General features: G+C 36.3%; 5 protein-coding genes across 9 annotated transcripts in view; 2 read left to right on the forward strand and 3 right to left on the reverse strand.

The window, feature by feature from the left end:
* kpna1 (karyopherin alpha 1 (importin alpha 5)) overlaps nt 1-12,343 on the forward strand; it is a 13,327-nt gene extending 984 nt beyond the window's left edge. For 2 of the 3 annotated variants that reach the window (XM_016280346.1, XM_016280348.1), the window contains 13 exons: nt 1,756-1,892; nt 2,292-2,405; nt 2,498-2,597; nt 2,687-2,781; nt 3,050-3,181; nt 3,280-3,368; nt 3,447-3,546; nt 5,573-5,736; nt 6,345-6,423; nt 6,513-6,638; nt 9,651-9,778; nt 9,904-10,079; nt 10,589-12,343. In XM_016280346.1, coding sequence (XP_016135832.1) covers nt 1,756-1,892; nt 2,292-2,405; nt 2,498-2,597; nt 2,687-2,781; nt 3,050-3,181; nt 3,280-3,368; nt 3,447-3,546; nt 5,573-5,736; nt 6,345-6,423; nt 6,513-6,638; nt 9,651-9,778; nt 9,904-10,079; nt 10,589-10,776 — 1,628 coding nt within the window. In that variant the 3' untranslated portion in view covers nt 10,777-12,343. The remainder of the gene's footprint in view (nt 1-1,755; nt 1,893-2,291; nt 2,406-2,497; nt 2,598-2,686; nt 2,782-3,049; nt 3,182-3,279; nt 3,369-3,446; nt 3,547-5,572; nt 5,737-6,344; nt 6,424-6,512; nt 6,639-9,650; nt 9,779-9,903; nt 10,080-10,588) is intronic. The other variant, XM_016280347.1, reaches the window with a different exon arrangement.
* A 1,696-nt stretch (nt 12,344-14,039) lies between these two features.
* On the reverse strand, nt 14,040-19,030 carry LOC107591241 (protein FAM162B-like). The gene is made up of 6 exons (XM_016280349.1): nt 18,949-19,030; nt 18,806-18,862; nt 17,351-17,431; nt 16,934-17,045; nt 14,449-14,557; nt 14,040-14,363 (listed from the first exon to the last, which is right to left on the reverse strand). The coding sequence occupies exons 2-6, from the start codon at nt 18,855-18,857 to the stop codon at nt 14,247-14,249; spliced, it is 471 nt and encodes a 156-aa protein (XP_016135835.1). The 5' UTR covers nt 18,858-18,862; nt 18,949-19,030; the 3' UTR covers nt 14,040-14,246.
* Nucleotides 18,986-21,560, forward strand: LOC107591242 (coiled-coil domain-containing protein 58). 2 transcript variants are annotated; one of them, XM_016280350.1, is made up of 6 exons: nt 18,986-19,058; nt 19,375-19,449; nt 20,673-20,798; nt 20,948-21,094; nt 21,171-21,230; nt 21,311-21,560. In XM_016280350.1, the coding sequence occupies exons 2-6, from the start codon at nt 19,399-19,401 to the stop codon at nt 21,359-21,361; spliced, it is 435 nt and encodes a 144-aa protein (XP_016135836.1). In that variant the 5' UTR covers nt 18,986-19,058; nt 19,375-19,398; the 3' UTR covers nt 21,362-21,560. The 2 variants fall into 2 exon arrangements, with proteins under 2 accessions (XP_016135836.1, XP_016135837.1); XM_016280351.1 differs by having other exon boundaries at nt 18,994-19,058; nt 19,354-19,449.
* A 591-nt stretch (nt 21,561-22,151) lies between these two features.
* Nucleotides 22,152-23,347, reverse strand: LOC107591246 (cystatin-B-like). 2 transcript variants are annotated; one of them, XM_016280358.1, is made up of 3 exons: nt 23,182-23,347; nt 22,979-23,080; nt 22,152-22,832 (listed from the first exon to the last, which is right to left on the reverse strand). In XM_016280358.1, exons 1-3 carry the CDS (start codon nt 23,230-23,232, stop codon nt 22,704-22,706), a joined length of 282 nt encoding a protein of 93 aa, XP_016135844.1. In that variant the 5' UTR covers nt 23,233-23,347; the 3' UTR covers nt 22,152-22,703. The 2 variants fall into 2 exon arrangements, with proteins under 2 accessions (XP_016135844.1, XP_016135843.1); XM_016280357.1 differs by having other exon boundaries at nt 23,161-23,347.
* A 1,334-nt stretch (nt 23,348-24,681) lies between these two features.
* Nucleotides 24,682-26,379, reverse strand: part of LOC107591268 (cystatin-B-like) — a gene marked incomplete at its 5' end in the record, with an annotated part of 6,651 nt that continues 4,953 nt past the window's right edge. Inside the window, 2 exons of the mRNA XM_016280382.1 lie at nt 24,682-25,224; nt 25,371-25,442. Coding sequence (XP_016135868.1) covers nt 25,096-25,224; nt 25,371-25,442 — 201 coding nt within the window. The remainder of the gene's footprint in view (nt 25,225-25,370; nt 25,443-26,379) is intronic.

A 26,379-nucleotide genomic window follows, 5' to 3' on the forward strand; every position in this document is an offset into this window, starting at 1 on the left:
ATAGTTTGAGTCGTTTGATTCAATCTGAAGGAGCAATTTTTCACGTATTTATCTGAAATAGGTTTGCTCCATCCATTTTCTGATCAATTAAATATAATTAATATAATAATAATAATTGATGTGTTATTATTCTATTTTAAGCAACTCTAATACACTAAGTCATTCAGATTTACATAGTTGTAAATACCAAAATATAAAAAAAATAGTCAGTTTCATCAGTCAAAATGTCCAAATTCCAAAAAAAATGGTCCAGTGATTAATCAAGCAATGTCGAAAGCATTTTAAAAATATTTTAATAAAGCAGATTTGTAAATATATATATTCACATTTGTTTTTAGTCCAGAAATAGATTGATCTGTCTGGTTCACTGTGAAGGAGCAATTTTTTCAAGTATTTTTCTGAAAGCTGCTTCATGTATTTTCTGATAATAGCCTTATTAAAATATATCATATAACAGTAATTGATGAGTCATCAAACAACATCAATAATGATTCTAATACACTAATTAATTAGCAATCACATCTTAATGAAATATGATTCATATAATAATTGATGAGTCATTAAACTATATGACTCAGATCTTTGTAAACAGTAAAATGAGCAATTTCACTTGTCAATATTTAATTTTATTTTCTATTTCCAGATTAAAGGTCCAGTTAAAGTGATTGAAAATGTGGCTCAATTAGTCCTGTTACTTCTTCTCATGCTCTTCCCAATCAATATATCCGCCTGCATAATGCCGTGCCCTGAAAAGACAAAGAAAACAAGTAGGTCCTCTAACAAAAAAGAATATTTAATTAATTGGATCATCCACAAGTTCTGGGCTTATAATGAGATCAGTGTGTATGTTTTCAATAGCCTACTTAGAGAATCCCAGACGATGAGCGATTTCAAGAGCAGTCAAACTCCTTTTCCCGCTTCGGCAATGGAAAACTATGTCATCGTCTTCCTTTTTAGGGGCTTTCACCCCAAATTGCTGTTGAAACTGGAGTGGCGGGAGTTTCAGTGACTCCTCAAGCTGTCCCACTGAGAGATACATAAAAAACTGAGAGTGAATGTGCATACTGAAACAAGAAACACTGATTCTTCACTTCAGTAGTGACTTACAAGGAATGTTGATAGAATCAGGAATCCGGCCAGCCAGGAATTCATCTGGATTCCTGACATCAAAAAGCTGCACGCTGTGATTGGCCAGCATAGCTTTGAGCTGTTCGTATGTCACAACTGACACTGAAAATGTGAAAATCAATCAAAACGAGTTGATATAGAGTTGAGATTCTATTATTGGCAATTAATGTTCATTAATTAATGCCAGTAAAAATCATGCAACATAAAAACAGCATTTTGTTAAAAATCCTGCTATTCATGGTTAGTAGACACATAAAGGCTGTGGGTTTGGTTAGTGGGATACAAAAGACAAGTCAAACAATTGTTTTGCTATAATAAGCAGAAACAAAAACAACAAAACTATTGCTAAGTGGTTTAGTCAGTACAACTGACCACGCTTTAAAGCACAAAGCAGTCAATAAATAATTATTGACTGCTTTAAAAACATCATAAATACATAAATACATTCATTCACTTAAAAGAGTGCATACTATTTGGCATTATGATTGGTGTATGTGGCCACTGCTGATGGAAACATGATATTAAGTGATCGTTCAAAGCCTGTCATCTAGCTGAGATCAAGCAACTATTTTAATGAGTCTTGGTGATTTCTCTTGTGCTCATCTTGCTTTGATCATGTCTTTCCAGCAGGCAACATCATGAGTCAGGGGAAGGACAATGCACGTCTCAAAAGCTATAAAAACAAATCGCTCAACACAGATGAGATGAGGAGGAGGAGGGAGGAAGAGGGCCTCCAACTTCGCAAACAAAAGAAAGATGAACAAGTAGGAGAATTGGAGATATAAGAGTGGCTTTGTGGATCTTTGATTTGTATCTTGTTATTGTACTCTGATGTTGTTTTTTAGTTTATGTACACGTGTGTATATAATAGTATACATACACACACACACACACACACACACACATATATATATAATATATACACTCAAATACAATAACAAACAATAACATCTTATTAAAATCACATTATTTACAGTGTTTGAGAGAATCAGCCTACAAATACCTTACTTTTAGTTGATTCTACAGGAGAAAATATTTTAACAATAATAAAACCGTAGCTCGCTTGCTCCTTCAAAAGAAAGAAATGCAACATTAGTACTGATATTTGGCACATGTTGGTATTTTTATTGAGCACAGTGAGTTGAGAGTTTGTGTTCTTACAGCTGTTCAAGCGCAGAAATGTGGCCACAGTGGAGGAGGATGGAGCACTGGAGGATGATGGGATGTTGGACAGTGGATACCTGGAATCACAGGCCAACAATTTGGACCAAATCACGGTGAGAAAGATGATAGTTTATCACAGTGTTTTACTTATCAATGAAAAAATCTATAATAGATTATTACCATTTCTGTCTTTCCATCATCAAAGGGAAGTGCTATTTCTGAGGACATGATACAGATGATCTTCTCCAGTTCCCCAGAACAACAGCTCATAGGAACACAGCGCTTCAGAAAGCTCTTATCTAAAGGTGAAAGACCCTGAAGACTGAAATTCGTGCATTTGCATAATCATATTTATGATAAAACGATGCTAATTAAATTTTTAACTCTCCATTAGAGCCTAATCCCCCTATTGATGAGGTTATTGCCACCCCTGGTGTCGTGGAGCGATTTGTTGAGTTCCTGAAAAGAAGAGAGAACTGCACGCTACAGGTGAGCCGAGCATGCTGTATCTAAGTGATATTAAAATGAACCATACAGCCTAGAAGCAGAAGAACAGCCTGCAGACATATCCTGTATGTCAGAGCAGTGAGACAGTGAGTCATCCGGCATGGATCTCTCCCAGCACATGCTCATACTATTGGAATGTGTATATTCTGCAAGTCTCATCGCTATCTTTATTTAATCCTCTTGGCTCTTGAATGGTGCATTAGTGAATGCTTTTCTGCAGTATGGTGACAGCCGTCCTGTCTCTGTGCAGTTTGAAGCAGCGTGGGTTCTGACTAACATCGCCTCAGGAACATCCCACCAGACACGCGTGGTCATCCAGGCTGGGGCGGTGCCCATTTTCATTGAGATGCTCGGCTCGGATTTCGAGGATGTACAGGAACAGGTGAGCAGCTTGCTGAAGGAGCACAAATGGACCCAGATAGGTATAAAAAAAAAAATTAGGACTAACTTTGTGATTGAAACTGTCTTTTTGCACTGCAGGCAGTGTGGGCTTTAGGCAATATTGCAGGTGACAGCACTGAGTGCAGGGACTATGTTCTGGACTGCAATATTCTACCCTCTTTAGTACAGTAAGTCATGCAACCATTTGTTTTAGAACAACTGTACTGTTGAGTAGTTATTCTAATGATGCAAATTCTCATTCTCAGGTTGTTGGCTAAACAAAACCGTCTGACTATGATGAGGAATGCAGTTTGGGCTCTGTCTAACCTGTGCAGGGGGAAAAACCCACCCCCAGATTTTGCCAAGGTAAAAGTCACCATCCATCCAGTTTCCATGCAGTTCAGTACAATTTATTTATAGAGTGATTTTTACAATATAAATTGTTCCAAAGTAGATTTCTAGAAATGGAAGAGTAGGGATGAACAATATATCTCTAATATATCTGTTAAAGACTGTTCTATAAAATATATATATATATATATATAATTAGTGCTGTCAAACGGTTAATTGCATACAAAAAAGTTTTTGTTTGCATAATATATGTGTGTGTTCTGTGTATATTAATTATGTATATATAAATATACAAACATACAGTATGTATTTTGAAAATATTTACATGTATTTACATGTCTATATTTATATTCATACAATTTATATTATACATTTATTTTTTAAACATATTTTTCTGAAATGTATACATGCATGTGTGTGTTTATATATACATAATAAATATACACAGCGCACATACATATATTATGTAAACAAAACTTTTATTTTGGATGCGATTAATCACGATTAATCGTTATTTATATATATATATATATATAGGATCAGGATTGGATATTTAATTGTGCCAAGCTCATTTCCCCTTTTTTACATTTAGGTTACCTTTACCATCATCTACCGCTAATTTTAAAGACTAATAATTTACGCTGTTGAATATAATCTTTAATGAATATCCATTTTTCATATTGTACATTATAATGTTGTGATGCTCAGATTTACTTGTAGCGATTTAAACAGATTGACCTTAGTTTAGAATTTATTTATACAAAGTAGTTGAGAATTTTGAAAAAATAAATTGTATGTGCCATTTTTTATGTGATTACATAAAAAAATTGTTGGTGTGTTGTTATCGGACTTGTAACATTACTGAAAAATGCAAAATAATTATAATAACAATGCCTTACAACCTACCATTCAAAAGTTTAAAGTCATTTGATTTTTAAAAAACAATTTTAAACAAACTTTTATTCAGCAAAGACGTGCTAAATATAAACAAACTTGTATAGTGTTACAGTAGATTTCTGTTGGTAAAAATGCTGTTCTTTTGAAATTTTAATTCATCAAAGAATCCTAAAAAATGTCTAATGGTTTCTGCAAATATATTAAAAGAATACATGTTTTCAACATTGATAATAAGAAATGTTTCTTGAGCACCAAATTAGCATATTAGAATGATTTCTGAAGGATCATGTGACACTGAAGAATGGAGTAATCATGCTGAAAATCTAGCTTTGCTGTCACAGGAATAAATTACATTTAACAATATATTAAAATAGAAAATAGCAATTGTAAATTATAAATATACTTCATCACATTACTTTTTTAACTTTATTTTTTTATCAAATAAATGTAGCTGTGGTAAGCATAAGACGTTTTTTAGTGTGTGTTTGTGGAGTAACAGTGGTTGAGGCTCAAGTTGAGAAATCTAAATATTGCAGGAAGGGGCAACCCACAAGCAACTGTCACATTATTGTAGCTTGAGACATTTGACTAAAGCACATAAATTATTAACAGCCAGAGGCCTATCTTTACAGTTAGAGCGGCTGAATCTGTTTGACTATTAGCTGTTATTGTACAAAACACTCTTGCGTTGCTTTGAATAAAAGCATCTTCCAAATTAGTGTATGTAAATGAGGAGAGCATGATAGATGAAAGTGCCTGATAAATGATAAGCAAGCACATAAACAGCCATAGTCAGTTCTTGCTTCATTTCGCTAGCCACAGACATCAGTGTTATTGCTGTGGGTGGCATGCACACGTGTCATCATGGTCATGTTTGCTCAAGCTAGAACATGTTATTAATAATTATGCTTAATTACTTAAGTTAATGTTGATTTGATAGTTTAATGATAATGTGAATTCATTTTTGTTTACATTACAATGATATTGATTAATGTATAATAAACAAAAAATATTTTTTTTATTAAACCAACATAAATCAACATTAACTTGATTAAGTAATTTAATTAAATCTAATTAAGTCACAAGAGTATACACACCTTTTAACTTAAAGTGATATCTGAGTTGTATTTGTTATTTAATGTAGGTGTCGCCGTGTCTCAGCGTTCTGTCCTGGCTGCTCTTTGTGAATGATACCGACATTCTGGCTGATGCATGCTGGGCTCTTTCCTATCTGTCTGATGGTCCCAATGAGAAGATCCAGGCTGTTATCGACTCGGGAGTCTGCCGCAGACTAGTGGAGCTGCTGCTGTAAGACATGAAAAACAGATGGAAAGAATAATGAATATTTTAATCCAGAGATTCTCAACCATTGTGACTCCAAGACAACAATATTTTTGTTGTCTTGGAACAAAATTATTGTTGTTGAATTATCAACAACAATATTTGAACGCCCCATGACTCTTTCAGTCGTTTGTGATTTTCTTGATACCAAAACATTTTTTAGAGCTTGGCATAACTTTAAAAATGTATATTAATTATAAAAATGCAGAATGAGTTATAAGATTTCATACATTTATATGACCTTTCAAGTCCATCTCCTATATCCAGGGTTTCCAAGACTGTGGAAACCCTTGTTCCTTAAAGAAAACAAGTAGTTAAGTAAAAATAAGAAATAGCTTGGTTTTTAGTTGTTTTAGCTGATTTTTACAATGCCTTGTCTTATTTTAATGAATATTTAAGCCATTTTGTGACCCTTTGGAATTTTGCTGAGGCCCCCTGATGGACCCGAGCCCCTTCCAGGTTGAGAACCACTGGCTTAGGCTTTTAAGATAGCTTCTCTCCTTCGTATTTTTATGGGTGCTACTTCAAATCCTTAGAATGACAGCAGTTTTCTGAGCTGTTTTTATGTTTTCCAGACATGCAGAATATAAGGTGGTGTCTCCTGCTCTGAGAGCCGTGGGGAACATAGTCACAGGAGATGACCTACAGACTCAGGTAAAGCAACTGTACTTTTTTGTCCTCTGCAGTAATGTTGTATCCATTACATGTTTGGGGTATAACATTATTTGTTTTCTCATGAACAGGTGATTCTTAACTGCTCTGCCCTGCAAAGTCTTCTTCACCTGCTGAGTAGCCCAAAAGAATCCATTAAAAAAGAGGCATGTTGGACCATCTCCAATATCACAGCTGGAAACCGTGCACAAATACAGGTATATGCATGTTTACAGTTAACACATGAATGTTAGTTTGGGGGGTTTTCACACCAGGCTCATTTGTAGCATTTATTTCGGAACCTGGCATGTTTTCTGCCTTAGCTGCATAACTGCATAAATCCATTTTTGGTACACTTTGAAATGCTGCCTTGTGAAAGCAAACTGAACCAAAAAAAAGCAACATTCAGGGGTTAAAGCAAAAAAAAATTAAAAATCCTGAGCCTGAATCCAATGACTGTGGCAACTTTAACATTTGAAAGGATACTATGGCAAAGTTATTGCTTTCCTTATTCAAACTGACTTTTTTTTTTCATGAATATATGGTTGACCTAAAGAATGTATCATACACTTGGAAAATAATGAGCTATATCACCGCTTATCGACACTAGGGGTGTGACATTACATTTAGCTATCCATCCAAAGTGCACACACACAGCAGTGAACACACACCCGGAGCAGTGGGCAGCCATTTATGCTACGGCGCCCGGGGAGCATTTGGGGGTTCGGTTCCTTGCTCAAGGGCACCTCAGTCGTGGGATTGAAGGTGGGAGAGAGCACTGTACATTCACTCCCCCCCCCCCTACAACCCCTGCCGGTACGAGACTCTAACCCGCAACCTTTGGGTTATGAGTCCGACTCTCTAACCATTAGGCCACGACTTCCCTCGACTACAAGAGATGAGACAAAATACAGATACTTGGTTCACTAGAACGAGACGATATTTTAATACTATTTTAAAGAAATTTTCAATGACAAAATATTTGTCTTTTAATTACAAAAAGTAAAACAATGCAGTTGTATTTTGAAATATTTTAACTAATCTAGGGCTGCAACTAATGATTAATCAAGTAATCAACTGATAATTTTGACAATTGAGTAATCTGATATTTTTTAATAACACAAATAGACCTTTTTAATTAGTTTTTCTATCTAAATATGTGCTAGATGGACATCTTTGACACCATTGCGTCTCACAGCTTTTTTAACATGTCGCGCTTCTCCATTCATCAGGGCTGCGACAATTGATACTATTATGCGGGTCTCGTGTTTATAAGAGCAAAAATATTCTGATTGGCTAGTGATTAGGGGTGGGGGAAAAAATCGATACAGCGTAATATCGCGATATTTACACACGGACGCCAAGTATCGATCTTTTATTATACTATTTGGTAGAATAACAAAATCAATTTCTTTACAGTCCATTAGATGGTGGTGTTGAGTTCTAAAAGGCTTTAACGCACGGCAAGCCATTGATTATCCCGCTTATTCCATGGTCATTTGCCAGTATTGACAACTTAAAGCTGTTTATGATGTTGGCAGTACAAAATTTAACCGGAAGGGTAAAAATGACGGTTATTTTCCTCAGTTACGGCTCCTTAGCTCTAGCTTTCTGCCTGCTTCAAATCAGATACAGAGATGAAATAGTGCGGTAAGACCACATTTATTTTAATTAATTATAGCCAGCGGCAATACTGTATTGATACACAGACGCCAAGTATCTATCTTTTATTATACTATTTGGTAGAATAACAAAATCAATTTCTTTACAGTCCATTAGATGGTGGTGTTGAGTTCTAAAAGGCTTTAACGCACGGCAAGCCATTGATTATCCCGCTTATTCCATGGTCATTTGCCAGTATTGACAACTTAAAGCTGTTTATGATGTTGGCAGTACAAAATTTAACCGGAAGGGTAAAAATGACGGTTATTTTCCTCAGTTACGGCTCCTTAGCTCTAGCTTTCTGCCTGCTTCAAATCAGATACAGAGATGAAATAGTGCGGTAAGACCACATTTATTTTAATTAATTATAGCATTTATTTGAATGAATTATCGATCGAGAGAGAGATGACAGTTGTGTGTGTGAATTACCTGCGTCTGTGCATCTCTCTCTACAAACTATGAAGCTGTTTAGTTACTTTGATTTTACCTCGTTGCTGAGGAAGATAATGAAACGATCTAGTATCGATGTTATTTTATTAATAATAGTCGCGGGGCAGCACCATCAATACGTTTCTGTGTGTGCGCTGTGCGATCTGCAATCTCCGACCTCTCCCTCTCACTTATGTGCGAGTGGTGTGTGTGTGTGCATCAATTAAAGCAGCGCATTAATATAGAATGGTGATTAAACTGGCTTGGAACTACATGGAATGAATGAAAGTAAAACACTAAGAGCACAGCAGTGCATAGTATACCTGTTGTAGCACATTGTTTACTAAGTACATGTTATGTTTAATTTAAATGTAACATTTTTATTTTAATGTAAGACTGTGTTTTATTTATTTTAAATTTAACAATAATTTACTTTCAAAAAATCCCCAAATGCTGAAGGGTCTGCAAAACTTTTTTGTTCAAGTTGTATTGTAGCACAGCAGTGCATACCTGTTTAAATTTTATTAAGGTGGGACTAGACTAGACTAATACAAATAGTTGAGTTTGCCAGGTGCATACAACATTTATGACAGGTTTTCATGAAAGTGTTGGTCAGTTTGTCTGCTTGACAATCCCATTTTGCACTGCAACAATAAAATTGAAGTGAGATAAACAAACTGAGAAATGTTTCTTTTTAGTTAAAACAGATGTTGCCAAAGTTTTCGTTAGGGGACAGAATTTGAAGTTGGAAAAAGATAATAAATTGCAATATATTGCAGAATATCGCAATATATTTAAAATCGCAATAATATTGTATCGTGACACAAGTATCGTGATAATATCATATCGTGGGTCCTCTGGTGATTCCCACCCCTACTAGCAATGTTAGTTTGGTTGAGAGTGAAAGCTGTGCTCCTCTCTCACCATTGGTAGGCGAACTCGTGGACTCGAAAGTGATATCAACAAGTTTTTTTTAAATGTAGGATCATTTTTTTCCACAGCCAAACGCTGCATGCCGGAGAACTTTAAGCCCTGAACATTGTAACATTTTAAGTCCTTGTTTCAGAACAAATCGAATAATCTACAGTTCTGTAAATGTGTCTGTTTCTCTCTCACAATCTTTGTTTTGATCTTTGCAGATGGTGATAGATGCAGACCTGCTCCCCCCGTTGATAAATATTCTGCAAGTAGCCGAGTTCCGTACAAGAAAGGAGGCAGCGTGGGCCATCACAAACGCCACATCAGGCGGTTCTGCTGAGCAGATCAGGTAAGACAGATCACTGCTTTAGCCTGCTATTAACATGTGTCTTTTGTGACAGTTTGTGATGAGATCAATTCCTGCATCAGCAACCAAGACGGCTTCATATTTTAATGCTTTAATCTTCTCCTCAGGCATCTTGTTGAGCTTGGTTGCATCAAGCCCTTATGTGACCTCCTGACTCTGATGGATTCGAAGATCGTACAGGTGGCACTGAATGGCTTGGAGAACATCCTAAGACTGGGTGAGCTGGAAGCTAAACGAGGAGGAGGAATCAACCCCTACTGCGCCCTCATTGAAGAAGCATATGGTATGTTAGTCATCACACTTGCTTGTGATTTTCCCATATTTATAAGGATTTCCATATTTTTTGACCTGAGAAGTATGACCCCCCCCCACCCCCACATAACCACATATAGTAAGTTTTTTTTCTTCTTTATTCGTCCTTAGCTGATCATATGCCTGTAATTGTTTCTCTGGGGTCTTCAGACCCTTCATTACATCCCAACCTTTCTACAATAAATCTTTGTTAATATTAAGCAGTGTTAATCCTGCCAACGTCTTTTATTCCGGAGATCAGATTTTCACATTTGTTTTAAATGTTCATGTTCATATTAATATATAAAATAGTTTATTTACATTTTAAGATTGAACTAAAATGTTACTCTCAACAACTAAAATCAATTAAAACAGACAAACAAATTAATGAATTGGCACAAAATATAGACAAAAAAAAGATATTATTCTATAAAATGTGTAATATTATATATGGGTCTAGAGAAAAAAAAAGACAAACCTTTTCCTATTCCTTTCCATCAGGGTTGGACAAGCTGGAGTTTCTACAGGGTCATGAGAACCAGGAGATCTACCAGAAGGCTTTTGACCTGATCGAGCGCTACTTCAACACAGAAGATGAAGATCCGGCCCTGGCCCCTGCTGTTGATCTCCAGCAGCAGCAGTTCCTTTTCCAGCAGTGTGAGGCTCCCATGGAGGGTTTCCAACTTTAACCCTTCCCTTCACCCCCATCTTCTCCAAGCAATCCACCCTGGAGGGTGAGCGACACCCCCACTGACCGAACAGAGCGAAGGATTTAACAAATGAACATTTCAATTAAGGTGTGATATACAAGAGCGTGTGTTGCCGGTCAACCCATTTCCCCCCTCTTGTCCTACTTCCCTGGCCCGGTCCAGAACGATGGCTCCAGAACGATAGCGACTTCCTGTTTTGATGTGGCAAATGTGACCAGTAGATCTTTCATATGACTTAAATATCTCACTTCCTTCATTGAACTGTCATTCAGCCCTACAAAGCACACATATCCCATCAGTCCCTCAGCCCAATTCAGGAAAACTGCATCCAGCGATGACTTAACAGAAGCTGGGAAAGCACAGCTCGTGTGATGTGACTGCAGTGTTGACTCTGACAAGGCATCTGCTTTCCATCTGTTGTAAAACACTGGACTGACCGTGTGACTGTGTTTGCATGTCTAAAATCCCCCCACCCAAAATAAGTCGCAGCCAACATGCGCCGAAAAACTCAAAAGGACGTCTGATAAATGCAAGGCACTTGTACCTTCTCAATTGACCCAGACAACTCAAAAAACGGACTGAGGGGTCCGGGCTTTCCGACTGACAACGCCAGTCAGACGGTTTCTTACTTCGACTTGCATCAAACATGCATTCCGACAATGACTGAACTGTACAGGTTCCGTCTCTCCTTTTAGGGTTACACATTTGCACCTTTGGAATTCTGGGAGTTGGAGTCTTCCCGCTCACTGAGACTGCTGGACAGACAAAAAGACAGATCCTGTATCCTGTGCATTAGACCATTTGATACTTCAAGAGGACATTTTCCCATGAGCGTCATCTTTATCGGCACTTTATGTTCAGAACAGACACCCTTTGTTTAGATTCGAACCTCTGTAGTCCGTTTTAGGCCCCCAAAGCACTTCTCAGGATATTGAGGTGAAGAGGAATGGCACGTACCTGCATTACGGGATGTGCTTACAGAAAACACTAAGTATTTGAGCGCTGCCTCATTCTGGCTGAGAAAACGCCAACCCTTTCAAAGCTTCCAACATATTTTAACAAGCTGTTGAAAATTGAGCTGAAAAGGCTTTAGCTTCCCGACATGTGTGTAAAACGAACTTAAATATTAATGTCTAATCATGCTGAATGCGCACTCACGTTCAGACACACCATATTTTCTGAGTGACTAGAACTGTATATGGAAAAATACAGAGCAGAAAACTGTTCAGTTCTGTTTTGTTGTTCGGTTTTATTTTATTGTATTTTTGCGAGGGTTAGAATCTCTTAATACCGAAGGTGCCATAATCCTAATTTTAAAAAATGGAGGTGGAAAATGACAAACAAATGAACTTTAAAAGAATTTATCAACAAATTTGAACTTAAGATTTACTGGGTATTGGCTCAAGATATGATTGTTTACTTAGGTTTTCTTATGTTAATGTCAGATTCTTCCCAAGAGATGACCAGCTCTTTGTGTTCAATACTGCTGTCGTATTGAGATTGTGTAACTGTTCTCTGTTACTCCATTTGCATAAATGCCGTTTCAAGAAGCTCGGTGGTCAAGTGATTTAATTTGAGATTTGTATAAGACTCTTATTCATCATTGCTTCATTCACAGAAGGGCCAGTCATTATGCTTTCATTCTTCACGTACGCTTAACCTTTTTGACTATGCTCTAATTTTTTCCTATGCAATTTAGTGCTAATAGCTATGCTATTTTACTTGTGGTTGGTCATTTTAATCAAGCACAGACGATAAACATCAGCTTTAGGACAACCTTAAAGGAATACTGCACCCAAACATTTAAATTAGCTGAAAATGTACTCATCCTCTGGTCCTCCCAAGATGTAGAGGAGTTTGTTCATCTGAACAGATTTGGAGAAATTCAGCATTACCTCATTTGCTCAAGAATGGATCCTCTGCAGTGAATGGGTGCCATCAGAAAGAGTCCAAACAGCTGATAAAAACATCACAATAATCCACATGACTCCAGTCCATCAATTAACATCTTGTGAATTGAAAAGCTGCGTGTTTGTAAGAAACCAATCCATTATTATCCATAACTTCCTCCAGTGAAAAGGTCCATCACTGTTATCCTCTCACATCAGAATCCACTGAACTGTTATGGACAGTTTTTGCTTACACAGTGTGTGCATATTTCTCTTCTGATTCAGACAAGATGACTTTTTCAGCAGAAAAAGAAAAATTATGAATAGAGGACTTGTATGAATTGGATTTGTTTCTTACAAACACAGCTTTTTGCTTCTTAATATGTCAGTTGATGGATTGGAGTGATGGCTGATAAAATTCTATACTATTTATATTACTTTTAAAAATCAGCTATAAAAACAAAAGTAGTTCCTGTATATGCCTTTATCAGGCATTACAGGCATGATGAAATGAAAATGAGACCAATCAGACCAATCACTGCAGATTAGCGTCACGCAAAGGATGGTTTGGCAAAATGAATCGTTGAGCGAATCATTTGGGAGTCATTGTATGGTAAAATAAATGCATATTATAAGACAATGAAGGTGTTTTTTGACCTTGCATGCATGTCAACCTGTTGTTGGGGACTCCCAAAACCAAAATATGAACCTTTCAAATTATGAATAGAGGACTTGTATGAATTGGATTTGTTTCTTACAAACACAGCTTTTTGCTTCTTAATATGTCAGTTGACGGATTGGAGTGATGGCTGATAAAATTCTATACTATTTATATTACTTTTAAAAATCAGCTATAAAAACAAAAGTAGTTCCTGTATATGCCTTTATCAGGCATTACAGGCATGATGAAATGAAAATGAGACCAATCAGACCAATCACTGCAGATTAGCGTCACGCAAAGGATGGTTTGGCAAAATGAATCGTTGAGCGAATCATTTGGGAGTCATTGTATGGTAAAATAAATGCATATTATAAGACAATGAAGGTGTTTTTTGACCTTGCATGCATGTCAACCTGTTGTTGGGGACTCCCAAAACCAAAATATGAACCTTTCAAATTATGAATAGAGGACTTGTATGAATTGGATTTGTTTCTTACAAACACAGCTTTTTGCTTCTTAATATGTCAGTTGACGGATTGGAGTGATGGCTGATAAAATTCTATACTATTTATATTACTTTTAAAAATCAGCTATAAAAACAAAGTAGTTCATAAGACCTTAAAGATAACAATAAAGACATAACAGTGGAACACAACTTTATTTTTTCTTAATATATATATGTATGTATTTATATATATATATAAAAAAAATCACACAGGGAAAATCTCATCTTTATTTTATACTCTACTCTAAAAATCTGTTTACTATGTGAAGGAAAATCTGTACCACCTCCACCAGAGTTCCCATGGTGTGTGGCGTTTGACATTAAATAACTGGCTGTTGTATGATGCAAGCTGACACTGAGACATGGGCCTTGATGGAGCGCAGATGGATGCATCTCACTGGGCTTTCTCTCCAAGTGCATCGGCAGCCTCCTTTTCTCTCTGTGCTTCCTCTCTCCATTGAGCCTTTTTCTCCATGTTACGAGAGGTCAGATTTTCATGCCGACCTGCCGCCTGCCATTGAAAGCATTGGTTAAAAGATATGAGAGCCATATATTACCCAAGCTTATCATTTATACAGCAGCACACTTTTTATTACCCGCTTCCCAGAGACAGCCGTAGCAACGCACGCTATGATGGTCAGTGCCATCATCACATAGCAGGCCTTCACACGCACTCTGTTCCTGGCAGCATCAATCATCTCAAATCTGAAAACAGTGCAGTATTTTCATAAGTAAAGAAAATACTATAAAATAGTACATGAAGATGTGCTTAAACAAGCCAAGTCTAATTGTACAAAGAAAGCATTTCAAAGAGCAGGGCAGGGTATCGTCACAGATTTCCTAATTCATTTATTAACGTAGTAGAATGAACTACGTTAAGAAGGTCATCACCGGTCTATTAAAACGCACAACATATTAAAGCGTCTTTGGTGTTTCCATGTTTTTCTACAAAACAAAACCGGAAATCGAGGGGTTATGACGTCATTGGCAGGCGACACAATGACACTATGGACACGGTCCGTGTCACTAGTTAAAATAGCTTATTTCTCTGGATTTAAACATTCTTCGAAACATTTGGGATAATGTAAGTACACAAGTCAGCAAAATATATAACACTGTTCTAGTGGTTTCTGGATATTTTAATAAAAAAATCTTTCATATTGTGCCTTTAAGGGCTAACAACCTCTTTATGAATGAATCGTTAAAGTGCCCCTATTATGGATTTTTGAAAATTACCTTTCATGCAGTGTGTAACACAGCTCTAAGTGAATGAAAACATCCTGCAAAGTTTTAAATCTGAAAGTGCACCGTGTACAAAGTTGTTGTCTCTCAAAAGAAAGAGTTGACTTTGAATCATTGAAACGAGTCGTTTCATGTTGACGTCAACATGAAACATTAGCATATTGCCCGCCCACTTGTTGGTCTTTTCCCGTTGGTCTGAATGAAAATGCAAATTCATTCTTTGCCACTAGGTGCCGCTTTTGGAGCGGTAAATTAGCGGCCTCCCCGGTAAGGGATGCACACAAAGCAGCACTGTGCTCACAAACGCTGCTTTATCAGGCATTACAGGCATGGTGAAATGAAAATGAGACCAATCAGACCAATCACTGCAGATTAGCGTCACGCAAAGGAGGGGTTTGGCAAAATGAATCGTTGAGCGAATCATTTGGGAGTTGTTGTATAGAGAGGAAACACAAGGTAAAGAAAAGTTAGTCCACTGGAAAACGATGAAATTCCCTTTAGTATAATCTGATCCTTGTAGAACAGCCAAAACCGGAACCCATCTTGATCTACATCATAATTACGCTGTTGCACGTTATGTGCATGTTTTTTTATTCCTTTGAATTGTAAGTGCCAACCTGTTGTTGGGGACTCCCAAAACCAAAATATGAACCTTTCATTACCCATAATTGGGGCACTTTAAAAGAACTAGCTCATTGGAGTAATTTCTTCTTGAATCGGACTTCACTGGTAGCGCTGTGTGCTTTTGATCCACTAAAAAGAACCAGTTCATAAGAGTCGTTTGTTTTCTAATCGAGCTTCACGGTCACGTGCAGTTGTGCGCGTTTGTTTTCGCATGTAGGACAACTCGATAGAAAGACGGTTCTTGTCGTTATTTAGAGGTACACCTTTTTTTTTCAACATATCCAGTGTACAGACTGAGAACCCACAAAACAATTCATCTAATACAATTTCCTTTGCTGTGGCGCTAAAGATTCAACAATAGAGGAGATACGCTGCTCCAAAGCAACGCAAGAAACACAAGGAACTTTCGTTCTTGTTACATTACGAAAATATTAGTTTTACATATTAAACGCAGAGAGAAAGAGTTTAAACGCTCGTTCACACCAAGAACGATTAACTATATTATACTATTATAGACTATAACGATAAAGCTTTAAAAATCAATCTAATTTAATGACAATAGGCAAGTCCACACAAAAGCTATAACGTTAATGATATGGATTAAAGACATTAAAATCACTTTCAGAACTAATTTTCCAGCTTATGAACGATAAAAACACTGACAGCCAATTAGAATTAACCTAGAATTATCCAGGCTTGAGCACTTAAAGACAGCCTGCAGCACCTTTATACTAAACAATTATGCTAAGATAGTTATTGTTCTTAATGTGAACAGGCTTTAACCATATGTTTACACACAGCTACTGAAATGTAATCGTCCAGTAAAATACGATTGATCTTTGGGGTTTTAAGGATTGACACTTTGATTATACAAATGAATATCGCAATCAATCATTAAATCAGTATTTTTACTCATCCCTAGTAAAAAAAAGCAACAGTATGATGGGTCACAGAGGACATGCCTGCCATGTTTTGCATCTAACATCACAAACAGAGCCCACTCTGATCTCCCTCCAGATACCATGAATTACACTAATTACCTGTCAGTACACTGCGAGTAATCAATCTCGTTTGAACCTCACAGCGGACGTCTCTTGTGTTCCACCAATACTCTGATAGAACTTTAGCCACATGACCTCATACACCAACTATATGCTCAGTAGTATGCCTGGAGCTGGGGGTTTATCTCAATGTAAACAGGAATGGCCCACTTACGACACAAACTCTGGAATCTGTTCTGCGGTTTTGAATCGCCCGGACCACACCAGCATCTTTTTATCCCATTCTGATGGGCGGTAACCTGGTACTTTAAACCCAAGCCGTTGTGCTAGAGAAAAAAAGGAGAGAGGAAACACAAGGTAAAGAAAAGTTAGTCCACTGGAAAACGATGAAATTCCCTTTAGTATAATCGGATCCTTGTAGAACAGCCAAAACCGGAACCCATCTTGATCTACATCATAATTACGCTGTTGCACGTTATGTGCATGTTTTTTTATTCCTTTGAATTGTAAACATTCTAGGGAACAAAACGTGCTGGAATGATATGCAGTGTCACGTCAAGTGCTGAATCATGTCATATGCCCCACCTCTTAATGCAGGTAGGTAGAAGTGAATGGATATTTGAGTACTGACCCTGGGGTGCGGATGCCCCCTCTTGAGGCTTGCTGCACAGTCTTCTGCTCCCTGTGGTCATCACACCTCTCCTCACCTGCCCTATAGGAGGAAAGGGACCATAAAGTGAGAATTCAGTCATTTACTCGCCCTCATGTTTGAAGTGGTTTGACTTTCATTCCTTAGAGGAACATTTTTAGCTGAAATGTCCCTTTAAGTCTGTCATGGTGATAAATTATGGCTGCATGATGATGTTTATACAACACAAATGTGTTGGTTCCTGTTATATTTGCACTGATATAAGTTTAAAACATTGTTTGTTTGTTTGCTTGCTTTTGCCAGATGTTAGAAGATAAATGTTTGATTTAGCATTTTAGCAGCCGTTTAAGAATGATCTTTTATTCAATCATTTGAACATCTGATTTTTGCTAGGCAAAAAAAGCTATGTACAAGCTATACTCAAATGACGGTTTCCGCCAAAATAAAAATACAGTACAAATGTTTTTGATGACATACAGAGCAATACCACAGCTTTTAGTAATAATTATTTTTTATAATATTCATAACACACACACACTCACAACTGAATTATTTTTCCGTACAATTTTATATACATCTATACGCACACTACCAGTCAAAAGTTTCTGAACACTAGGATTTTTAATGTTTTTAAAGAAGTCTCCTCTGCTCACCAAGCCTGCATTTATTTGATCCAAAGTACAGCAAAAACAGTAACATTTTGAAAACAATTTTTACCATTTAAAATGACTGTTTTCTATTTTAATATATTTTAAAATGTAATTTATTCCTGTGATTTCAAAGCTGAATTTTTTGCATCATTACGCCAGTCATAGTGTCACATGATCCTTCAGAAATCATTCTAATGTTCTGATTTGCTGCTCAAAACATTTATTATTATCATTATTATGTTGAAAACAGCTGAGTCGAATTTTTTTTCAGGTTTCTTTTATGAATAGAAAGTTCAGAAGAACAATATTTATCTGAAATAGAAACCTTTTGTAACAATATAAATGTCTTTATCATCACTAGTTTTGATCAATTTAAAGCATCCTTGATAATTCAGTTGTTAATGTGTGAGTGTTGTGTTTTTCCATGAATATATATATATAGTAACAATTTTATAATATTTATAATTTATATATATATATGTATATATATATATATTGTGATGCATCATTTTTGTAAGAGAGAGTTGTAAAATCATTATAACAAGAGGTGTGGCTCAGTTCACGAATTAGATAAAACATAAATTAAAAGTAATAAAATCCATGCAGCAACCTTATGAATCCAATCATGCCAGTCTCGAAAATGTATGCTGCGTCGCAATGTATTTATAATCATGTTTTCGCTGCTAGTTTGATGCCGACAAGTGTCTGAAGAACTGTGCCCAGTGCCAAAGCTTATCATGTGCTGCCTGGCTGCGTCTAAAACAAATATCACACGGAAAATACTGACCTATTAAAGTGCCAAAAGCGGCGCGAGGCCCTCTGATCATGTTGAAGATCATGACTTCTGAAGAAAATATGATGAAAGAAAAAGACGATTTTTAAGCCATGAAATCGTGCCCAAATTACAATGCTAGGTTTACTTCCTCTAACCTTAAAGTCAGTTCGAGTTCATATGCGAGCGCAGAGCTGGTGTAACCCTGAAGGACCCTGAGCAGCCAAAACAGCTCAGCTCACGAGCGCCTGTTAAGGACATAAGCTACGTATGTAAAGAGAGCGTAACACGAATGTAGTTGTAAATGGTATAACTAAAAGTAAAGTTAAATAAAATATATCATACAAAAACATTTGCATTTCTGCAAAACATTTCGCATAAATCACCTGTGGATTTTACTTGCTCACGTTTAATCTTATTTTTATCGTGAGAAATAATTCTGTCACACTATCTCTGTTAAGTTGGCTCACTATAGTAAAAACTTGCGGGAACACTCAATAATGACCTGTAACGTTGATTAGTAAGTGTCAAAAACAACAGTTTTTATAGTAAATGTAATTCAGGCAGTATTTGGTCACCCTCAGCGCGCAGGACCTCTTCAGTCCACTATGGCGGCGCCCGGTGGAGTTCTGGACTGTGAGGACTTTTCAATGTTTCAGGTAAAACGTGCGAAGTTGTCAGCAGACAGGATAAAATTATGCAGGATGTTTAAGCGCATACTGATTTTTATAAGCACGTTGTTATGATGTTAACGGGAAGGTTGTGCGAATGACTGACCCTCGGTGGTCTGTTGCATGCAGAAGTGAGGTTCAATGAGCTGCAGAGCAAACATGAACGATTAAGCAACTGTGCTGTGTAAATATACATATATACATTAGACGAGTTTTCATTTATACACAATACAAAACACGGATTTTTTTAAAGCCATCAAGTACATAATGTATAATATGTGGGTTGTTGGACTCGTTAACTTTTTTCAGCACCAGGATTTTCAGTTAAAGTTTATTTGAGCGTATAGTGGAAGGTGTATAATGTAGGTGTTTTGACATTTTTTATTTATTTATTTTTTTTTTAAACAATTTTATGTATGGTTTTGAGCGATCTTTCAGTGTTTTTTTCCCCAATACATTGAATTGTTTCTGAGGTAGTCTAGGTGTCCCTCAGTTAATATAAACCCATAAAGCTGCATGCATATTAATTACACAATAATTAGAAAATGTAGTTTGAAATGGATAACTGCTTAATGTTGTCAGCTACCTATGTATATATAGTTATGTTGTACACTTTTTTTAACGTAACGTGTTATAGTTACCAAGGTTTTTTACTTTAAGAGAAAATTGTAGCAGTTCTATCAATAATGCCTAAATGGGGGGATGATGTTTTCTTAATATTTAAGGTAGCAAATCTCAACATCCTTGATATGTTCTGGTCATTTTCCTGAAAATTCTAGTTAATTTGATCTCATTGGACTAAGACTTACTGACTTCACTCACACAGGGTATAACTACTTCCAAAAAAATAAAGCTTGGGGGTTTTTCCCCCTCCACCTTATTACAGTAGCGATGTTCCCTGTCAAATGTGAGAAGCCTACCAAAAATTTCTCAGAAATAATTCACGCTAGTGGATATTGGATTCAATCTTTTTATGAATTTGTTTTCTTTCAGTTAGCACAGGTCTTGTATTTCTTAACAATAAGATTGAATCCAAGATTTTGTGTTAATATAACTTCTTTTTTTTTTACAGCAAATTTTCAGCACAGCAAGGGTTGAAAAGCAATTGAACAACTGTGATTGCATTACTTACAATACAAGAACAAATGGTAACTTAAAGTTGAATTTTGATTTACATTGATAGGCTGTACATCTCTGTTCTTGTCCTGTAGGAAGTATTAAAAGTGATGCGCACCATAGATGACAGAATTGTCCATGCCCTCAATACTACTGTGCCCACTGCATCCTTTTCAGGCAAAGTGGATGCCACACAGACCTGCAAAGAACTTTATGAATCTGTATGTATCACCATGCAAAATACTCTTTAATAATCTAAAATTATTATTAGAGATCCCCTAATTTTGTTCTTGATGTATTACTGATTTACTGTCATACTCTGTGGTGCAATAATTATAAGCCCTTTTTCTGTACTGCCTATGCCTTTCAGCTCATGGAAGCTCATCTTTCCAGAGATAAGGCAATAAAGTCATGTATTACAGAGACCTCTGCTGTCGTTGGGCAGTTACGTGAAGAGAGGGCAAAAGATAGCGACAACTTGTCAATAATCAAGCAACTCAGGAAAGAGCAAACTAAGGTAAGGTCTCTATTTATATGTACTTGGCCTGAAATTGGTTGAAATCTTGTTTGAATTCTCTGTCATTTCCCTACAGTTAAAACTCATGCAGTCTGAGCTAAATGTTGAAGAAGTGGTCAATGACCGGAGTATGAAGGTGAGTTATTGAGTGTCTCTCCTATTGATCCGAGTGGTTTGCATTTAGGAGTGTTTCTTAATGATCATGTTTTCCTCTAGGTTTTCAATGAAAGGTGCCGAATTCACTACACCACTCCCAAGATCAAGTGAACAATACCTCTGTTGTCAAAATAAACTACACAGTTGTTCTGAGGAAAACACCTGAGCCTGGACATTGTCACTGACCCAACAAACCCTCCATCAGTATGCTCTGTGGCTTTGTTTCTTACTGTGAAGAAACACTACTCCTGTAAACCTTTTTGTATAAATATTGTACAAAAGATTTTATAAACCATGAAATGTTTTCCAATTGCTGAAAAGTTGTCTTTTATTTGCTTTGCAATATAGTGATTAATGTTCATTTGAAGTGAAGGGGACTTAAAGATGATTGATCTGTTGTTCTCAGATGTTGATGTGGCCACCTGTGTCAAAGGTTAAAGCAGGGGTTTTCCAACCCTATCTCATGGGAAAACATAACTATTTTACGAGTTGGCGATTTCGTATGAATTGTACAATGTGAATTGTGTGAACGTATGATTTTTAGAAAAAAGTAAGTTTGAAGGCCTGTCCCTAAATATAACCAACACTGGGGCATGAGCAGATTGTACGAATGAGAAATTCATGGAAATCAGTCACTAATTAATCAAATCTTAAAATATAATAGTAGAAAAAATAGTTTTGGGTTTTCAGTCTTTTAGATGCCACAGACCCCCAAATGATGATCCTTGTGTGAGGGATTATCATAAAATGTAAAAGGCATATACAGTTTCTAATGTAAATATCCAATTTGTACTGTGAAAAAAATCTACTCGTTATAGAACTGTACTGTTAGATGTATTAGTTTTTTATCTTAATATTAAGTTATTTACTGAAATTAGTCACATTTTTATTTAATCTTTTATTTTAACATTTTTTCCCCCACTGTTCGCTAAACTTCTCCATGCACCATCTAGCATTCCATTGCCTCCCCTGGGTATCCCTGGACCGCAGTTTGAAAAACCCTGGGTTTAAGCATATCTTATGGAACCCGCCTGACATTATCATGCACTTTTATGATGACTTAAATAACAAGTGCAAAAAGTCCACTATGCCACCAAAAACAAAACTGTCCATCCATGTTCTTTATGTAAATAATGTACATTACAGCCAGTTAGGTATAAAATACCTATCAACTGCATCAGTATCACTAAGTACAAAGCCCAAAATGTGAAGACCAAACTACTGACATAGGTAACTAGATGTGAGTTAAGTGATGTTTTGAGTGTGTGGGATGAAAAAAAAAAACTGTTATTTTACAGCTATGCCAAACACATAATGGAAACATGTATTTAAAGGATTACCTAATTCACAGTTAAGTGTCATCGCAGGTAGTGATCCCACTATCGGGTAAAATGGCAACCGTGAGATTCATGAGCCTTTTAGGCAATATTTATTATGATTTTCTTAGTTTGCTTCAGAAGTACTCAATGGGATCATGATGAGCCTTGGATGTCTGTATGCTGTGCAGCTTCAGTTTTTCTCCAGCATGGGGCAGAGTTTTATAGACACGTAGATGAACGTACTCATCCCCACCTACATGCACCTGAAACAGATCATTTACAACAATGCTTTTAAACACTTTTATAGCTGTTAGGGACTATATCGGAGGCTTGCTTTTACAGACATATTTAGTACATTAACATGATACTCCTATAAGTTCATTCATAAAATCACAGGGATTTCTCGTACCTTAATGAAGTAATTTGTCCCCGCAACAACTTGTGTTTTAAAAGATTTGGCAGTGAAAATGTCAAACTTGCACTCAGCTTTATCCTCGGCATGAGACTTCATCTGTGGAAAAACGGGAGCTGTCAGACTGTGTGACGCATCTGTTCACTATTTCTATTTATCTGCAATTAAAATTTACAAACATCATCGCATATTTTCTGCACCTCTTCATTGGCATCTTTCGCCTCAGATGTTCCACCACAGCGCACATTCATTTTAAATACAAAAGGCTAACAAAAACACCCAGGAACGTCCTCACTGCTGACCGGAACAAGCGTGCCTCACAAGTACTGAAAAGTGAAACCAAACATTTCGATCGCCATCTAGTGGCTGGCTGCAGTACCGTTCATAACTCTGAACACCCAGGTGACTACTGGTGCTTCTGTCACTACTGAATCAACTGAATTAATTATGAACATATTTTAAAACATTTTTAACAGTACTTGTCATTTATTTCATACATAAATATTGCTTGTTTTTGACTTCTTTGCTTTCATGTGGTTTGGTAAAGCACAAGTTCAATCAATAAAACTTGCTGAAATTTGCATACAATTGTCACTCATGCATTTTTAAATCCTCTCCGCTACCTGCAGGAGTTATGAACTCAGCGAGATGATAATCACAAAATAAAGTGGTATGAAATGTGATTTGTAATAATAAGATGCTGCAGTTAGAGACGATTATGTATATTGACTAGTGCTGTCAAACGATTAATCGCATCCAAAATAAGTTTTTGTTTACATAATACATGCATGTGTACTGTTTATGTATATATAAATACACACACATACAATATATATATTTAAAATATTTACATGTATATACATTTATATTATATTATATATAAATATATTTAATATATAAACATAAGATCTTTTTCTTAAATATATACATGCATGTGTTTGTATTTATATATACATAATAAATATACACAGTACACACTCATATATTATGTAAACAAAAACTTTATTTTGGATGCGATGAATTGTTTGACAGCACTAATATTGACAGGACTGTTTATGGTCCAGTGTACTGCAGTCCTGCTGTGTTGCCATATGGATTCTTCATAACCTGGATTGTAAACACAAAGCTGAATATAGGCTGGCTTCTTCTGTGGGAGATAACTATTTTACGAGTTTGTGATTTTGTATGAATTCATACGTTGTGAATTTTATGAAAACGCATAATGTTTAGAAAATATTAGCATGTAGGCCAACCCATAAACATAACCATCACTATGAGCAGATCATGCAAAAACATACAAATGATAAATACTAATAAATTAACCACTAATTCATCAAAACTTAAACAGTTAAGAATTGCCATGAAATAGTTTTGGGTTTTAAGTTTTTAAATGACTCCCAAATATGATGATCCTTGTGTGAGGGGCCATCCTAAAATTTAGACCCAGACATGTATATGTATATTAAACATTTATATTATGTACATGGCAAAAATATAAATATATTATAAAATATAAATTATTTACGTATTTTACTTTTTATTTTAATAACATTTAAAAAATTTATTTACTAACATTTTATTTTTGTTATTTATTTTTACACTGATAAAACCCAGCTCATATAATCCTACACTTTTATGCTAACTTGAATAACAAGTCCAAATACGCCCCCCCCAAAAAAACACCATATAAAACAGTCCAGCCATGCACGCATTTTATGTCAATAATGTACATTATAGGCAGTTAAGTATAAAATAAGTGTTTACTGCATTAGTGTCACTAATTACAAAGCCCAAAATGTGAAGACCAAACTACTGCCATAGGTAACTAGATGCGAGTTAAGTGATGTTTTTAGTATGCGGGAGAGAAAATGAACTGTTATTTTACAGCTATGCCACACACATAATGGATGCATGTATTTATAGGATTGCTTAATTCACAGTGAGGTTCACTGGAAGTGTTAACCCATGATCCCATAAGTCAATGAATACATTTTGTAAGGTCATTGAATGTAATAAATGTTCATCTTCAGGTGTTAATGTAAACATTTACTGTGTAAAAATGGCAACATTGAGCTGCATGAATATTGTATTTATGATGATTTGCTTAGTTTGCTTCAGAAGTACTCAATGGGATCATGATGAGCCTTGGATGTCTGTATGCTGTGCAGCTTCAGTTTTTCTCCAGCATGGGGCAGAGTTTTATAGACACGTAGATGAATGTACTCATCCCCACCTACATGCACCTGAAACAGATCATTTACAACAATGCTTTTAAACACTTTTATAGCTGTTAGGGACTATATCGGAGGCTTGCTTTTACAGACATATTTAGTACATTAACATGATACTCCTATAAGTTCATTCATAAAATCACAGGGATTTCTCGTACCTTAATGAAGTAATTTGTCCCCGCAACAACTTGTGTTTTAAAAGTTTTTGCGGCGAAAACGTCAAACTTGAGACCTCCGTGAAGTTGGCCCCCCACCCAACGCAAAACGTCGGCAAAATAGTCTCAATCGTTTGTGTTCCGTTTGTGCTGTAAAAATTTTCGTTTGTGCTGCTTCGGTTTTTTAGATATTAAAAGAATATTTATAGGTCATTCTGAGGTCCCTCAGCCCCCCAACATACTCCAAATACACCCCAAATAGTCTCGTTCGTTTGTGCTTCGTTTGTGCTGGTTTGTGCAGGCAATATTTTCGTTTGTGCTGCTTCAGTTTTTAAAATATTAGACATTGAATTATAGGCGATGACGTCACTCAGCCCCCCACATGCTTCAAATTCACCCAAAACAGGCTCAATCGTTTGTGCTTCGTTTGTGCTGGTTTGTGCAGGCAATATTTTCGTTTGTGCTGCTTCAGTTTTTAAAATATTAGACATTGAATTATAGGCGATGACGTCACTCAGCCCCCCACATGCTTCAAATTCACCCAAAACAGGCTCAATCGTTTGTGCTTCGTTTGTGCTGTTTTGTGCCCTAAAAAAATTAGTTTGTGCTGCTTCGGTTTTTAAGATATTAAAATAATATTTATTGCTCATTTTCTGAGGTCACTCAGCCCCCCACTGCTCCAAAATTGACCCCAAATAAGTTTGTTTGTTTGTGCTTCGTTTGTGCAGGTAAAAGTTTAGTTTGTGCTTCTTTGGTTTTTTAGATATTAAAAATATTATTTAGTGATAATTCTGAGGTCACTCAGCCCCACACATGCTCCAAAATTAGCTACCCCAAATAGTCTTGTTTGTTTGTGCTTCGTTTGTGCTGGTAATATTTTCGTTTTCGCTACTCGTTTTTAAAGATTTTTTCCTAGTCAACAGATTAGTCAATGCTGATGGCCATCTCCACAGTATAAAGTAAATCCAAAAATAACGGAGTAGCCTATTCTAAGTTCTTTCTGCAGGAAAAA

This window comes from Sinocyclocheilus grahami, unplaced genomic scaffold (genome assembly GCF_001515645.1).
Source record: "Sinocyclocheilus grahami isolate Dianchi unplaced genomic scaffold, SAMN03320097.WGS_v1.1 scaffold139.1, whole genome shotgun sequence".
NCBI lineage: Eukaryota > Metazoa > Chordata > Actinopteri > Cypriniformes > Cyprinidae > Sinocyclocheilus > Sinocyclocheilus grahami.

Bases quoted from the DNA above. Each gene is read 5' to 3' on its own strand.
- LOC107591241 (XM_016280349.1), bottom strand. From the start codon at position 18,857: ATGATCTTCAACATGATCAGAGGGCCTCGCGCCGCTTTTGGCACTTTA. The intron at 14,558-16,933 runs GTAAGTGGGCCA...CACTGTTTTCAG, and splicing joins CAGATTCCAGAGTTTGTGTC to ATTTGAGATGATTGATGCTG. The intron at 14,364-14,448 runs GTAATAAAAAGT...TTTCAATGGCAG, and splicing joins CGGCTGTCTCTGGGAAGCGG to GCGGCAGGTCGGCATGAAAA.
- LOC107591246 (XM_016280357.1), bottom strand. From the start codon at position 23,232: ATGAATGTGCGCTGTGGTGGAACATCTGAGGCGAAAGATGCCAATGAA. The intron at 23,081-23,160 runs GTTTGTAAATTT...GTTTTTCCACAG, and splicing joins TGCAGAAAATATGCGATGAT to ATGAAGTCTCATGCCGAGGA. The intron at 22,833-22,978 runs GTACGAGAAATC...GATCTGTTTCAG, and splicing joins GGACAAATTACTTCATTAAG to GTGCATGTAGGTGGGGATGA.
- LOC107591242 (XM_016280350.1), top strand. From the start codon at position 19,399: ATGGCGGCGCCCGGTGGAGTTCTGGACTGTGAGGACTTTTCAATGTTT. The intron at 20,799-20,947 runs GTATGTATCACC...TATGCCTTTCAG, and splicing joins GCAAAGAACTTTATGAATCT to CTCATGGAAGCTCATCTTTC. The intron at 21,095-21,170 runs GTAAGGTCTCTA...ATTTCCCTACAG, and splicing joins TCAGGAAAGAGCAAACTAAG to TTAAAACTCATGCAGTCTGA.